The 15,189-nt window shown below is 40.9% G+C and overlaps 1 protein-coding gene across 6 annotated transcripts in view; it reads left to right on the top strand.

Moving 5' to 3' along the window:
• ADGRB2 (adhesion G protein-coupled receptor B2) overlaps window positions 1–15,189 on the top strand; it is a 1,127,991-nt gene that overhangs the window by 866,760 nt on the left and 246,042 nt on the right. For all 6 annotated transcript variants that reach the window (XM_086955647.1, XM_086955646.1, XM_086955645.1 and 3 more), the window contains one exon: window positions 13,742–13,868. In XM_086955647.1, the coding sequence (XP_086811773.1) occupies window positions 13,742–13,868 (127 nt within the window). The remainder of the gene's footprint in view (window positions 1–13,741; window positions 13,869–15,189) is intronic.

Raw genomic sequence — 15,189 nt, 5'->3', positions numbered from 1 at the left:
TTTAGTGGGTGCTATAATAGAAGCAAAGCTTTCTGGAATTCATAGATAGGTTAGGTTACATGGATATGGTTTCAAAAAAGAGATTAAGACGGATAGGCTTGAGATTTAGAGTAGAGAGTAGTATATACACCGACAAGGCACGTATAAGTGAAAGAAAATATTGTTTCATTCAAAGCCAGTTTTCTATGCAGGATTTTTCAAGGGAATATGTCAGGTGGTGATTTTTTTGCAGTAATCAGTGGATGTAAACCTGCTGCAAGAAACAGTTTATGAAATTCTTCTCTACAGGAATTAGGCGTTTCACATTCTTTCTAGAGTCGCATAAGAGGTGGCACATACTTGACTCACTGCAAAAACCAAACCCAGTGCTTGTTAAGATTGTTTTACAAGTTACCTTAAAACAGTGAAGCATTTAAGCACATCCCAGTACCCATAATTAAAATTTGACAACACCACGATTGCCCCACTGTAGGCAATGCAAGCATTAATTTAAAACCCTGGAATACCCCTATGTGTATCTACTACAGCAGTATATTCAATAGCATAAAATATTGTTACAGTTTATGGAAATAATTTTATACCATACATAAACTTCATATATATTATAAAAAATATTCTGCCAACATGTGTCAATTTAAAATATAAGAAGACGGCTAATAAACATGGTCAGTGGTATGTTCTGACTCATTTACTATTGGGCTCGGAAGGTACTGTCCCCTGCATACACATGAAGAGCACCGGGACCCACAGAAAAGACATCAGACTATATAGAATGCCTGTGTCCTGTGATCATCATAACTCTCCAGCTTTCACCCTACCTCATAGGTGTGTCCTTGTGTAAACAGTCAAAGGCAAATTAGATATTTCACTACTGTGTTATAACACCATCACGTTCAGCATTCTTCCTTCTGTTCACATAAAGAATCAGACATTTTTTAACTCAAGCATATTTTTGCATGAATCAAGATTACTGGGGTTTCTGAAAAACGTTTTAATATGCTTTTTGTGTACTTTTTGACAGCAGTTGAAGATCTCTCTTGGATTTGCATGCTAGGTTCCAAAAGTACAATTTTTCAAGCACACTCCCACCCAGTAACGAGCAGGAAACTTGCATAGAATTTTTGGAGACAACTGCCTTCATCCTATTCTCGCAAAATAAACACAACCTTCTCAACTCAATTAGAAAAAACACCTGGATGCGCTCCGGCATGTCACAGCTATACATTCCAGAATTGTCTCACATGACCTTAATGTAGTATTTAAATAATAAAAGTGGGTAGACTGGCAGAGATTAGTAATTAGCACAAAGCAGGGGAGAAGAGTCAGGTTACAGACAACACGGTATGTTATGGCACCAGGGGCATGCAAGGGTTTGTGCAAATTGCTGAATGTGAAAGAATTGATAAAGGCTTATGCCAACAAAAAGTGTACCAACAAACAGAAGTACTGTAAAATAACTGACAACTATGCAATGTCATCCTATGGAGACACGGTGGCGGCTGCCAGGACACTCTTCAGTGCACATGCTTGTAGCACCCCTGAGTATTCGCACAAGTCCGTTTACTTTGTGGCTGAGATCAGGAGCGAAAAAGTTGTGCACAAGTTAGGTTTCAGCACCAGGTCTCCAGCAGTAACATCTCGCACCCTGCCAGTCCAGGCCACAAGCTCGCAATTATAACAAGTCAGGGACAACCGGTCACTCACCTCTAGGGTCATAATTATGCCTGTTTGTGGCTGCACGACGTTCTGCATGGTGCCAGCTTTATCTCGTTCCAGTGGGACTATAGTAAAACAGAAACTGAAACTTCGAATCTGCGCAGTGGCAGATTAGAAGTTTCAGTGAATGCTATTTCACCCCACCTTTTCACCACTATGTGAGGAATGGGGTGAAAGACTGATTGGCATGTAGCCACGGGCACTGCAGGGCTTAAGACTGCAACGTCCATGTCGAACTTTATCTGTGACTCTTTAAACGTCACAGATGGGAGAGGCACAGAGGCATGCCAGGGGCCTGCGGCCAGGGCTCGGGTTTCACCAGGCCTGGATACTCTAGCTGATGGCTGGCGCAGGCGCTGGTTGTGAGCCTGCACCAGCCAACAGACAATATTACAAGACGCTGACTAAGACAGCTGCTGAACGGCATTTTTTATTGAACCAAGAGTGAATAATAGGTTATTATTCACTTTTGGTATATTAAAAATTAAAATGGTCTAGAAAACAAGTAGGGCATAGCCCTGGAGCCCTTAAAGGAGAACCGCCACTGAGATTGATAGGTATATAGGAGGTGCTTGCTGTTGGTGTGATCTTGAAGTCACAGCTTTTTCAATGATCATGCTGAGGTAGGATAGATGAGTGATGGACCAGTTGTTGGCAAGGTCATCAGGGTCTAGATTGTGTTTTTCAGTGATTGGAAGATTTGGCCTATCTTGAGAGCTTCAGGGAAAATGCCTGGAGTGAGCAAGGCATTGATGATGGTGAGTAGGGGCAGAGAGCGTTTCCCAGAGAGGACTTTCATGAAAGATGAGGATAAGACAACATCTTCATAGGAGGTGACTTTGAGGGAGTTGAGAATGTTAGCAAGGTATAAAGTGGAGCCGGACACAGGAAAGTTCAAATAAGATTTATTCAAAGGAAACACCGGTACAGCAAATGCCTCCAGTCCCTGCTCAGCTCCAACGTCCACTGACCAGCACTCTAGAACTCATGCTGACGTGGACATTGCAGAGCGAGACACGGAACAGAATGCGAACACAAGCATAATAAACACAACACAAGGTATTTGAGAATCATGGATTTAAAGGATGACCACTCTGGTATGCTTCAGAGAGGAGTAGGTGTCCGAGCAAAGGCAGGTTTCGTTTTGTCATTGTGTTGTCAGATCTTCTGTACTTTTTCATAGAAGAAGTAGCTGATGGCATTGTACTTGTCCTTGGAATGTGGGACAGATGGTCCTAACAGTGCTTCACTGGTTTGAATAGGGTTCTACTTCTGTTGGCAGCTGCAATGATGATGCTGGTATAGTACTTGGCTTTTATCTGGCGTGATAAGTTTTCTTCCATTTTCATTCCGCTCTGTGGATGGAACATGGGTTGTCAGAAGGACTTTATGATGTCATGATGCTAAAGGTTTCAGCTTGCATATTTGTGTTTTAATATTAAAAGAAGAGGTTAATATTTTCTTTTATAAATTCTTTGAAGTCATTTAAGATGGTGTTAATGTTAGATACAGGGGTGACTGGGTCAGAGTTGAGTTTGAGCTTTTGCTTGTTATTGGAGAAGTTTCTAAAGGATCTGAAGACTTATTCTTGTTTGGGTTGACCTTAATCGATTGGTTGGAAGCTGAGCAGGAGGGTTGGGGAAGTGAGGCAGTTGGTCTTGTTTAGTAGTATGGGAGCACTGCACTGGGTAGTTGGTGATTTGAGAAGACCAGGTACAGGGTATGCGCGTAGGAATGTGTTGATTAGTGACATGCTAAACTCCGTTGAGTGTTCCAGTGAGGTTGGGTATATTTGCTTTTGTTTTCCCAAGGCTTGAGCTGTCTTGGAGATTGACAGTGATGATGGTCTGGGCACGTTGAATGGAAGAGGCAGTGAGCAGGGTATTTGTCTATCAAGTCCTTGTTTCGACTAGGATTCTTGTGAAAGAAGATGGCAGAATGAAATGTGGAGAGCAAGAAGTGGCATGTGAGGAGCTGCTTAAAGTTTAGTGGGCTTCAGGAGGACTTATGGATGATAGCAAAGCCTCATTCCTTCTAAAGCGCATGACCCACACTCTGGATGCTGTAACCTTTGAGAAGAAGGACATCTTTGATGTGCGAGTATATGAAAGAGAGCCATGCTTCTGTGATGAATAGTGCATATATTACAGTACAGAGTCCTTACATTCGGACCAAAGTCAGCACCAGGGATTGTTTCAAAATGTACGCCAGTGGTAGATGCTTATACCAGGAAACAGAAGATTTTAGTCTACTTCATATAGATGATTGGGTAATCAAAGCTTCAACACACAGGGACTGCAAAGCCATTACCAAATGACTATCGATTTTGTCCCAGCTAGATCCACATCTGCAGTACCATTTCTATCAGTCCACTATCTAGACGCAATTGTTGACACTCAGGCTGCAAAAGTGTATTCTCTGAAGGGAGGCTGTCATGTATCCATCTAAACTACTGCAATCTGCTACAAACTCAGAATCATGTGCATTTCAGTATCTTCTCTACTGTATTTGATGGCTTCTTCCATTTTTCTGGTTCCTCAAGGCAGACTACACACAAGACCCTCCAGCAATACCTAACGGGCCAATGATGCCAACTTACTGGCAGCAAGAAAGGCAGGTTAACTTTTAGTCTGTGATTCATTGGTAGGGCCATATGCAGAGTAAAGTTCAATTTCATCAGGGAATGTCAACAGAGACAGTTGTCACAGAAGCCTCTCTTTTGAGATGGAGTGTTCACATTGGTCAGTTCAGGAAGTGTGGCCTGCGGGAGATGTGGTACCTCATCATCCTACTGGAATTGAGAACAGTTTATCTAGCTTTAAAGTATTTTCTCCTATCTTTGGAGACAAAGTCCCTCCTTGTGCAATGGAAAAAATAATAAACAATACCCTACCTGAATATACAAAGGGGTGGATGCTCTCCAGGCAACTCACTGGAAGTGCATACAATCTGGAAATGGCTCATAGCAAGATATTTGCAGATCTCGGCTAATGTGTACAGAAGGCAATTGGCAGGTCGTTTCAGGAAAAACAGGAGTGGGTTCTGCTTAACAAGATTTTGCAAGAAATATTTAGTGATTGAGACTTTCCATAGTTAGACATATTTGCAGGCACAGAGAATAAGAAATGCTTAGAAATTGACTTTGAATACTATCAACCTGGGTCGAATGGGTAATGTTCTTTTGTTAGTCTGGCCAGGAATGTTTCTTACTCTTTTCGTCTGATTGTATCGATTTCAGCGGTGCTAATCAAGCTGTCATACTGCAAAGCCGCAATGACCATCACAGCTCTGGGGTGACCCCACCAATAGTGGTTTACAAGCCTTACTAGCCCTGTTGGATCAACCAAACAGGGGCTGCTTTGCAGACCTGAATCTCAGGTGATTTCGTAATGTAGGTATTTAATTTTGCTGCAAGCCTGTATAGACATTCTGAAAGCGCATTCTTCATCCAGAACATTATATTCTTTCAAATAGAAGAGATTCTGATTCCGAATCTGATTTATTCAGAACATCTATGATCATTCCAGATGGCAAGAGGAGGCGATTATCACTTATTTTCTCCACTGAGCAAGATCTGAGTTGCACTTCTCCTCAAGTGCTGTTACTGCACATAGAAAATGCCAGACTCAAACAATTTTTTTCTATAAAATGCTTGTGGTGAAAGATTTCTTAGACGTGGGTGTTTCCTCTTGGCTTGCAGCATTCGCTGTTGTATATCACATGCTTTGCATACTGCTACCATCTGCTGTTTGGTGCAGATGTTGTATGTTATTTTTCTTCAAATTATAGGTTTCAATTTCAAGATGGCTGATGATAACATCTTCCTTCATTTGATTTTTTTACACCATCATATTCAGATGTGTCTCTGAGCTTTAGAGCAGTCACACTTCAGGACCGAAATCTTTGACATCAAGTCACCGGAATCACCACCCTCAGCACAGGAAAACATTGTGAAAACATCAACTGCTTGAGAATCTAATCAGTCAAAAACCTTTAAGGTTAGGCCATATGACAGTTCCTTGTTTGAGGGTTATGGAGATTGCTCCTTAATTGCACCAGTGAGTTCTTGTGGTCCGACCGGGATTGAGTCTGCATCCTTGGTCTCCCACGGGACAGTGGGGAAACGATCTGCTTGGTCCCTCCGGCCTTTTGTTGCAAACTAGTATCTGGCACTAAAGAAATTGGCAGGCAAAATATAGAATGCAGTGTGGCAGTAACAAGGAAAGTTTGGGCCACTAAGCCCTGGATCGCACTACAATTGGTGCAAGAAACTGCTCAGCCCCATCCGCTTCACAAAGAGCAAAGCATTTACGGCTTTAGTGGCCTGAACCTTCCTAGTTACTGCCACACCACTTGGGGATTATTGTTGCTTAACTTATTTACTATATAAGTGGAGATGTGGACTACAAGGAAAGTTATTGTTAGTGATTCACACAGATTGTGAAACTTGATGAAGGGAACCACCCTCTACTATTCAATATTCCAACAATGTAATCGATCTCGATGAGTCATCACCACCATCATTATTGCCCTGAAGAAGCCCCTTGCTATGGATGAAACATGTTGGCTGTCTTTGTCGTATAAGTGTGATGCTCTTAAAGAAAAGAAAATAAAGACAAGAATTGCACATAGCTTACTTGTTTGATTGGAGAGTCTGTTCCCCCCATTTCTTTTGTGTTACTATAGATGTGGTGCACCTCTACGTTTTATAATATTGGCTGAAAACTATTTTGGGAAATGTACCTTGATAGCAGGTGCTCGTAGTGTTTGCCCACACTCTTAATTGTTGGGAGAATTATACTTTTGGAACACGGGTCAGGTGCATCATTTATGGTCCGCAGTGTTCGTTATATGGTAACTACAACACTCCTCTTTGGCCCTATAATCCATGCTGCCCTCTTCAAAACTGAGATTGATTCTGAAGCCAGCCTCTGGCACAGCGTGAGCGATGCAAAAAAAAGCAGAAGATAAGGACAGACAATCTGATGTAAGAAAAAAAAGTCTGTATGTAGATCAAGACTTTGGCCATACCCCAATAAGGCCATCTCAGAATTGGCCCATCTCACACACAGCTGATCTCAGAAGAGCTGAGGTAGTATCCCATTGCTAAAACTCTGGATCTAAAAGAGAGCATACAACAGCACCTACACGATCACTGTCCAGAGTACAATCTACCAATACTGATTTCCGTCAGCAAGCATAAGATCATCACGATGTTTTAACACCATTTTTTCCACATTAAAATACACAAAGCAGTGACAGTAAAAAGCGATGACGGACACCGGGTTGCTTGTGGGACTTCGCTTTGTAGAGAGTAGCGGCCATATTTAAATGTGTTGCTTCTGGCGGCATTCACATATATATGTGTATTTACCACAAACCAGTTGAATTGCAAATTATTTTTCCTTCCCTAATTTTTGGTTAAAATACATTTAAGCAATTTTTTTTAAACCAGAAATATACGTTGGGAATATACCTTCCCTCATTTTGTACAATTCAATTAAACACAAATTCAATGATGTTCTAAACATTTTTTGTTTGTACATTTTTAGAAATTCAAAAAGTGCAAGTGCTGTTAAATTATTTTTTTTGCAATTTTCACTTTGTTTAAGAATACTGTGGCAGATGCTAATTTATATGTATTCTCAATTCTTGCAATATCTAAAGTGCCAGTGCAACAAAATAACTCAACGTTATGCATGTCTAATTAACTAAATATTCACTGGAGAAATAGACTCATACATAAAAATTCATAACAGTTCAAAGATATATATACGCACACACACACAAAACCTCCTCCAAGCCGAAGAAGCAGAGGCCACACGGGGAATGCTGTTGAAAGCTCTTTAATGGAATGGCAGGGCATAATGAATTTTGGCCATCTCGGCCTTCATCAGATGACGCTCATTCAGGATACAGTACCAACCTCATTTTTAAAATGTCCTGGAGCTTTCCCATTGGTGGGAACACGCTCCACCCCAGATCATGTGTTCGTGCACTTCATTGCTGCTCATCGGAACTGCAAGTCCCAGAATTCCCTGTTCCTGGTAAGTGTTACATGGAGATTTCTCAGCTGTTGTGCCCGTGTGGATTTAGCGAAGTGCAGCACAAGACGCTGAAAAGCCAAATGTTATCATCCTGAGTGGTTTACTATCCCAGGGCTTCCTCGGGTCCCCTTAACGTTCTAGCTCCCAGTTTCAAGTGCCCACCGGGCAGGGGCAGGAATAGCAATGCATCATACCCTTCATGCAGTCACGAACTGCGCCACAGGCGCCCTTGCTTCGCTTGTCTTATGAAGCGGGCCTGAGCCATTCCAATACCTTGGATGCCAAAAAAAAGCTGCAGTTGCAGAACCAGTGATACTCAGGCCAGCTTACAGAATGAAGCCTCTGTAATGCGTCCCTGGCTGATGCGTATGACATCCACAAAACCTCCTCCAGACCGAAGAAGCAGAGGCAACACGGGGAATCCTGTTGGAAGCTCTTTAATGGAATGGCAGGGCAGAATGCATTTTGGCCATCTCGGCCTTCGTCAGATGCGGCTCATTCAGGATACAGTCCCAACCTCGTTTTAAAATGTCGTGCAACTTTCCCATTGGTGGGAACACGCAACACCCAGATTATGTGTTCGTGCACTTCAATGCTGCTCATTGGAGTGCAAGTCCCAGAATTCCCTGTTCCTGCTAAGTGGTACGTGGGGATTTCTCAGCTGTTGTGCCCGTGTGGATTTGGCAAAGTGCAGGACAAGACGTGGTAAAACCAAATGTTAACATCCTGAGTGGTATACTATCCCAGGGCTTCCTCGGGTCCCCTTAACTTTCTAGCCCCCAGTTTCAAGTATATATATTTTATATATTTTAATTTTTTAGATGACCTCGGATCCAAATCAGTGTCTGTGATACATGTCTGTTATATGTGATAAGTATTGAGTTATATAGAAGTTAGTGCTCATTGGGAGGCCAGCAGGAGTGGACATTTGGTGCAGGGGCCTGCATGAGCGGGATGCTGAGAGGTGCCTCCCAGGTGGGTGAACAAGTATGGTGAAGTTAGAGGGTGAAGGGTCGGAGTCTCTTCCACTCCATGAATGTGATTGTTGTATATTTGGTAGAGCATTACTATATGATATTGTCAGTGGTTTGTGGGGTGATTGTGGGTCCAGTGATGCTTTCACCTAGGGATGATTGCGTGGAGTCAATTTTATCCGTACTGTCGCTGGGATTGTGGTCCAAGTGTAGTGTGGGCTCGGAGGTGCAAAAAGATGCTGCTGCCTCAGGAGCTGAACACCACCCATCTTTTAGTTGGTGCTTGGTGGGCATATGGATAGCACTCTATGGCCAGGAAGAGTGGCAATGACGATTTCCTAGCCATTGACTGCTTCGGGATTCTGGCGCCTCTCATCAATACCCGGCTCCATTCTCCTCGTGTTGCTCTTTCCAGTCCTACGCAGCGGTTAGATCTGTGAAAAAGAGAGATTGGCGGTACTGGATTATCTTCAATTTTGTTGTGTATTAGAACTCCAAGACTGCAGTTTTCATATTTCAGTGGAGCACATTGCCTAGCTGCTCAAAGTATCTGTCTTTGTACTGTAGTAACCTTGGTTGCGACCCTGGTGGTGGTCTGCGGGCTGTCCCCCTGTGGGCCTGCTCCAAGGTGAAGTATGTAGAGAGCTCTTGTGCTGGTGTGAAAGTTTTAAACCATTCTTCCAAGAACATTATTGGGTCTGCTTTTTTGGTCCCATCAGTCAAACCGATCATTAGGACATTATTTCTTTGTGCAGGCCCATCAGAATTTTCAGCTTAATCTTCCAGGTGCTTTACTCTGTTCTGCAGACTGGACGTGGTTTGCTGTTGTTGGGAGGCATGAGGTTGGAGCTCATGTAGGCTTTGATCTCTGTCGCAGAGTATACCCAGGTCTACCCCCACTATTTTCTTTTCAACGGATTGCGTGAAGTTTTTATAGCCTTCAAGATCATGTCTAATTTGTTTGTCACATGCTGCTAGTCTAAGAGGCAGGCGGAATGTCCTCAGGCATGGGTGGAGGTGACAGAAGCATTCCTAATTGGGTGAAGAGCACAGATGAGCCAGCTCACAATACCAGTTGTCTCACAGCAATAATATTTGCACATTTGAAATCTTAGAATTTGATTACCTTGCACTACTCGAGGGGTGCATATAAATTCTAAAGAAAGCCCACTATGAGTGCTTGGTATGCAGTGAAATGGGAAGAAATGTGTCTACTTTGTGATAGTCTCAGTAAGCAGCATCCACAGGCCTCCAGCAAAAGGTCATGTGTTACACATTGCACCCTCAAAACTCAGGACTAGCCTACTCCTCAACAAATGTATGCCTAGCGCCAAAGCTAAGCATTTGTTGTGAAGTGCCCTAAATGTCACAAGAAAAAAGGCAATCAGATTCATGACCTCTGAATTTTGAATTCTTGAAGATCATGACCTAGAAGACTACGGACATTTAAAAAAGTTAACATTATCCCAATAAGCCATCCAATCATTTCCTTGGTGGTGCAAAGCAACCTATGTTTTGAAAGAAGGTCTCTTTCAGTAGGACATTGCTTCTCAGACTATAGTCACAGATGCAGTATTTTTACGATGGTGTTTGTATGGACTATTTAAAGGTGCAGGGAACATAGAGAAGGAGAAATCCCTTTTCATCAATTTTTTGGAGTTGAGAGCTGTCCATCTAGCTCAGAAATTATTCCTCCCTATATTCAGAAAAAATACACTTCTGATTCAGACTGACAATGCAGCAACAATGTATTATCTAAACGAGCAGGGAGGAACCCACTTGAGGCAACTGTCCATGGAGGCTCAGACCATTTGAAAATGACTAAGGTGGTCCTTTTGCCAGACATTCTGAATGCGCAAGCAGATACCCTATGTTGTTTGATACAAGACAATCCTGACTGATCCTCAACAATAAAGTACTGCAAAACTTCTTCGAAGGCTGGGGTTATCGTCAAATAGATCTGTTTGCAGACACAAACAACAAAAAATGCCCAAACCTCTCCTGTAGATATTTCCTACCAGGAACCACTGGGATTGACATTTGATCGATTGTCCAGGTAAATTTCTCTACACTTTTTCTCACATCCCTCTGATTCTAACAGTGATGATCAAGCTATGGCATTCCAAAGCAAAAATTAGATTAACAGCCCTGGAATGGCCTAATCTGTGGTGGGTTACAGATCTTTTTCTCTTATCGAAAGACCACTCTGGAAGCTGCAGACCTGATCTTCTGTGCCAGTTCATCAATGATCTTAGCGGCTTCTGAATACTTGCAATATGGACATTTAGATCTTCCCCAAAACTGTATGAACAACTTGAAAGAGGAAAAGAGGCCTTCCATGAGAACATCATATGCTTTCAAGAGGTTCTGCATCCAGATTTTGCATGTGGTGTATTTAAAATTACCATAACTCTTTTAAATGCCAAGAGGAGGTGGTTAATCCATATCTTTTCCATCTGGCTAGATCTGGTCTTCCGTTTTCCTCTTAAAAATTCCTCTTGCAGCAACCACTGCCTATAGGAAATCTCCTTTAAAAAGCTCTTTTTTAAAATACCTGTAGTGAAGGATAACTTAGAAGGGATTAAAAAATGTTTTCATTTTATTCAAACATCTTCTTCATGGGAATTGACCATAGTACTTTTAAAACTCATTAGTCCTCCCTTTGAACCTATACATAAAGCAACTCTTCAACATTTATCATGGAAGACAATATTCTTTGTAGTCATTATGTCTGTTTGCAGAGTGAGTGAAAATTATACTCAAAACAGCCTTACACAGTTTTTCATAAAAACAGGGGAGTAATAATACCTCATCCTTCCTTTCTTCCAAAAGTAGAGTAAAACCTTCAGATCAATCAGACAATTTCTTTATCATCTTTTTTCCTAAATCTTTCTAATCCCACAGAAAGAACCCCTTCAATCAATGGATGTCAAGCGATTATTAAAATGTTATCTTGATAAGACAAATTAGAGCAGACAAACTGACCACCTATTTCTGTTACCAATTAACAAATAAATCCTATTAAACCTCAAGCTAATTTAACTAGGGAGCAATCAGAAACTTGGCTGTACCCCTTTCAGAAATATATTAAGATGCTACCCAGAGATTAATGCTTCCCTTTACCATACAGAAATGTTTTGGATTCAGTTTCTAGAGCTGATGCCAAAGTGGACAGGCCTCTCTAAGAAATATTTGTGCCTAATGTGGGAACTTTTCTGCTTTTTACTTTTTCATAACTATCTTTCTAGTAGGATGAGCTTGTTATTTATTCAGTGCTTCAGAAATTTGCTAAGGATCTCCTGAAAGAGAAGGAAATGTTTCCTACCTGTAGTTCTCTTCAAAGGGAGTTCCATGATCCTTCTCTCTGTAAAAATAAACTGACCTTTCACCTCGGGTGCGTGATAGGACACAGTAGTAAGGATGGGGCCCTTAGAGGCACAGTGCCAGGTGTAATGCTCTAGTTGTGCAGTGTATGAGCTACCATTGTCCTGCATATCCCCTATTTCCCCTTTTATAAAAAACAAAGTGGTTTGTTACTGATATTTCTAGTCACGTTACGTACAGTGACTAGATTAATACATTTGGGAATGTTTTAAAAAATGAAACATTAATTACATTTGGCCGTTTCTAGCCATTTTTGGACAGCAAAGCCTATTACTTTCTAATATAGTTGTGCCTTTTTATTCTTCAAAAAGGAACTTGCACATATATAGGAATTTATTTTTAAAAGTGCTCTGGCGTCTCGCGCACGGGCGGAACAATGCAGTGCTCATGACTTTGATGAGGATGCCCCTGAAAGGGAACTAAGATTACAGGTAAGAACGTTTTCCTTCTCCTCCAAGGGAATCCTCATTAAAGTAATAAGCAACCTTCCCACCTCCGTGGGTGAATGAACCGATTTTTATTTGCTTGAATACCTAAGAGCCTTTCTTATCTATATAAATGAGCTGACCTAACTCTCACTGGCACGTCATGGAGCCTACTTGAGGAATGGCAAACCTGTCTTTTCACAGCCTGTGTGCTTGCATTACTTTCCCTATCCTTTTAAAAAGGAAAGGTTTGTGAAATTTGTTCCCACCCACCTTTTGTTATTTTTTTGAACTTCCTAAATGTAAATTACTTAATTTTGAAAAATTGAAATAAATAAAATGTGCCAATGTAGCCTTTTCATAGGCTGCAAAGGTGCTTATTCATATTATAAAGTGGACGTTTCTATTAAAACACGTTGTATGTGTAAATGTATACACCGTTTCAAGTATTTATGACTTTGAGTGTTCCCCTGAAGGAATAGTACAATCACACGTAAGTAACTTTTCCTTCTTTAAGACAAATAAACTATAGTTTTGCACATGTGAGAAGCCAACAATCTTGCTGGACTGGATAAATGCTGATACACCTAATTCTGGTCAGCTACTAAGCTAGTTGTACACATGTAGGAATATGAGAATAACATGTTCTTCCTTGTTAGGAGTTTATTAGCATCAAAGACCATTGTTACATCCCGCAGCACAATGGTGGTGACCGAAAGTAAACAAGGACTCCAATGAGCTTTATTTACTTTCACTAGGTTACACTCTGTACCTCTCCACAAGCCTACTGAGTAACGAATACAGGCTGTAGGCAGTCATCAGGTGCTGATTGTCACTTTTGCTACACCAGGCATTTTGATTAATCAACGTTAATTCCTGGAAAAGTGACAGTGTAGTAGACTGAATATTTTAACCTTTTTGCAGCAGGTGACTCTACTACAGTTACACAATCACACTATTTGCTCATTTGTGAGACTTTCCATATTCCTTTTAGATAATGCCTAACTTAATTGTTTAAGGTGCTGTTTGGAACAGTTGTCAACATAAAAAGCAACATATTTCTCATGCACTATAGTACAATAGAGATTTCCATGCCTGGAGGTGTGATTAAGTAGCCTTCAGCATACAGCATTAACATTATACTTGTTAAAATCGTTGTTGTATTATAATAATTGTATTTTCTGCTGTTTATTAGGGATACCGACTCTGGTGGCTGGGAGAGTCAGGGATGCCAGACTGTTCGATCTCATTCTGCTCTTACTAAATGTCTCTGTAACCATCTCTCAACATTTGCCATTCTTGCTCATCCACCAAAAGATTTGGTAAGTGGGGAACAAAAATCCAAGCTTTTCGTTAAGAATTGGTGTGAAAAGAGGCAGAGCCATAAGAACCATTAGAACGTCAAGCAATTAAAAGCGAGGAAAAATCAAAGAAGAAAGCAAGGCTGGTGTAGATACTGGAAACAGACAAAAGATAACACATGTAGATCAGAGATAGAGACCCAACAGGAATTGTTCAGAGGAAAATCAGGCATTGAAGTTGAGATCTATACATAGGAGAGAAACAGAGAGTGATCTAAAAGAAAAGTTTCAAGAAAAGGAAGAAGCAAAAAAGAGAGGATGGTAAATAGGGAAAATCCCATCCACTTATATGAGACAAGAGGGGCTTTCTGCCCTTGTGAATCTATTCTGGTGTCTAAGCAAGTGGGAGCTACAACAAAAGCCTTTGTCATTAGACAAAAATGAACAATTCTGCATCTTTTTGTGCTTCATCTAATTTTTTTCTTAAAATGTAATACATTTTCAGAGTGCAGGCAGAAGGAAAGTATATGTAAAAGTAATACAATGATTGGCTGACGCTTGTAAGTTTGGCACTGTGTTGTTTTTCAGAAATGGATCTTGAATTGCTTTATGTGTTCTGAAATATCACCATCAATCGTCTGGATTTCTTTGTCCATCTTATTATAGAGCTGATTGCTCTGACCAATTCTTTTGAGTTGGGACTTTTTATATTAGTGACTGATTAAAAGGCCTACAATTATGCACAGGTGATATTTGTAATGACTTGCACTCCATATTTTCCTAAGAAATGTGTTTTCTTACTGCTATTAAACTGCTTTTTTTTCCTGAGGTCTTCCATGACTCTAGTTCCAGCACGAACTTAACTGTTTCTGAATGGATCCTGAGCTTTTGCTTTACCACTTTTATTATAAAAAAATAAGTGGACTTCTTCACGATCAACACAAGAACTGCACATGACGTTATGAGAAAATGTAGAATAGCCATATTTGTTTATGGTTTTCCCTAAGACCCAAGAAAGAAGGAGCTAGAAGACTGTTATCTCTCTTGTTTTAGGGAGGTAGTTCTATAAGTACATCCTTCCCTTACTTTACCTATAGAAGACGCGTTATATAGAAATCTGTTTGTAACAATATGCAATGTCCTACCAACCTGTCATCAACACTATATAAATTCTGACTCTCAGTTTTCCGTAAATAGTAGAACCTCCTTCAGTCATCGCTGTTTCCTGCTTTCCCTCTGACTTTTAGCCAATGAAAAGGAAACCCTTCGCCAGCACAATTGTCAGTATTTTCTCGTCGCCCTCTATAATCAAAGCACACATTGTACATAACAGAAGCCTCCA

Source organism: Lissotriton vulgaris, chromosome 2_1 (assembly GCF_964263255.1).
Source record: "Lissotriton vulgaris chromosome 2_1, aLisVul1.2, whole genome shotgun sequence".
Classification (NCBI taxonomy): Eukaryota; Metazoa; Chordata; class Amphibia; order Caudata; family Salamandridae; genus Lissotriton; species Lissotriton vulgaris.
This window is presented reverse-complemented; position numbering and strand designations above follow the sequence as displayed.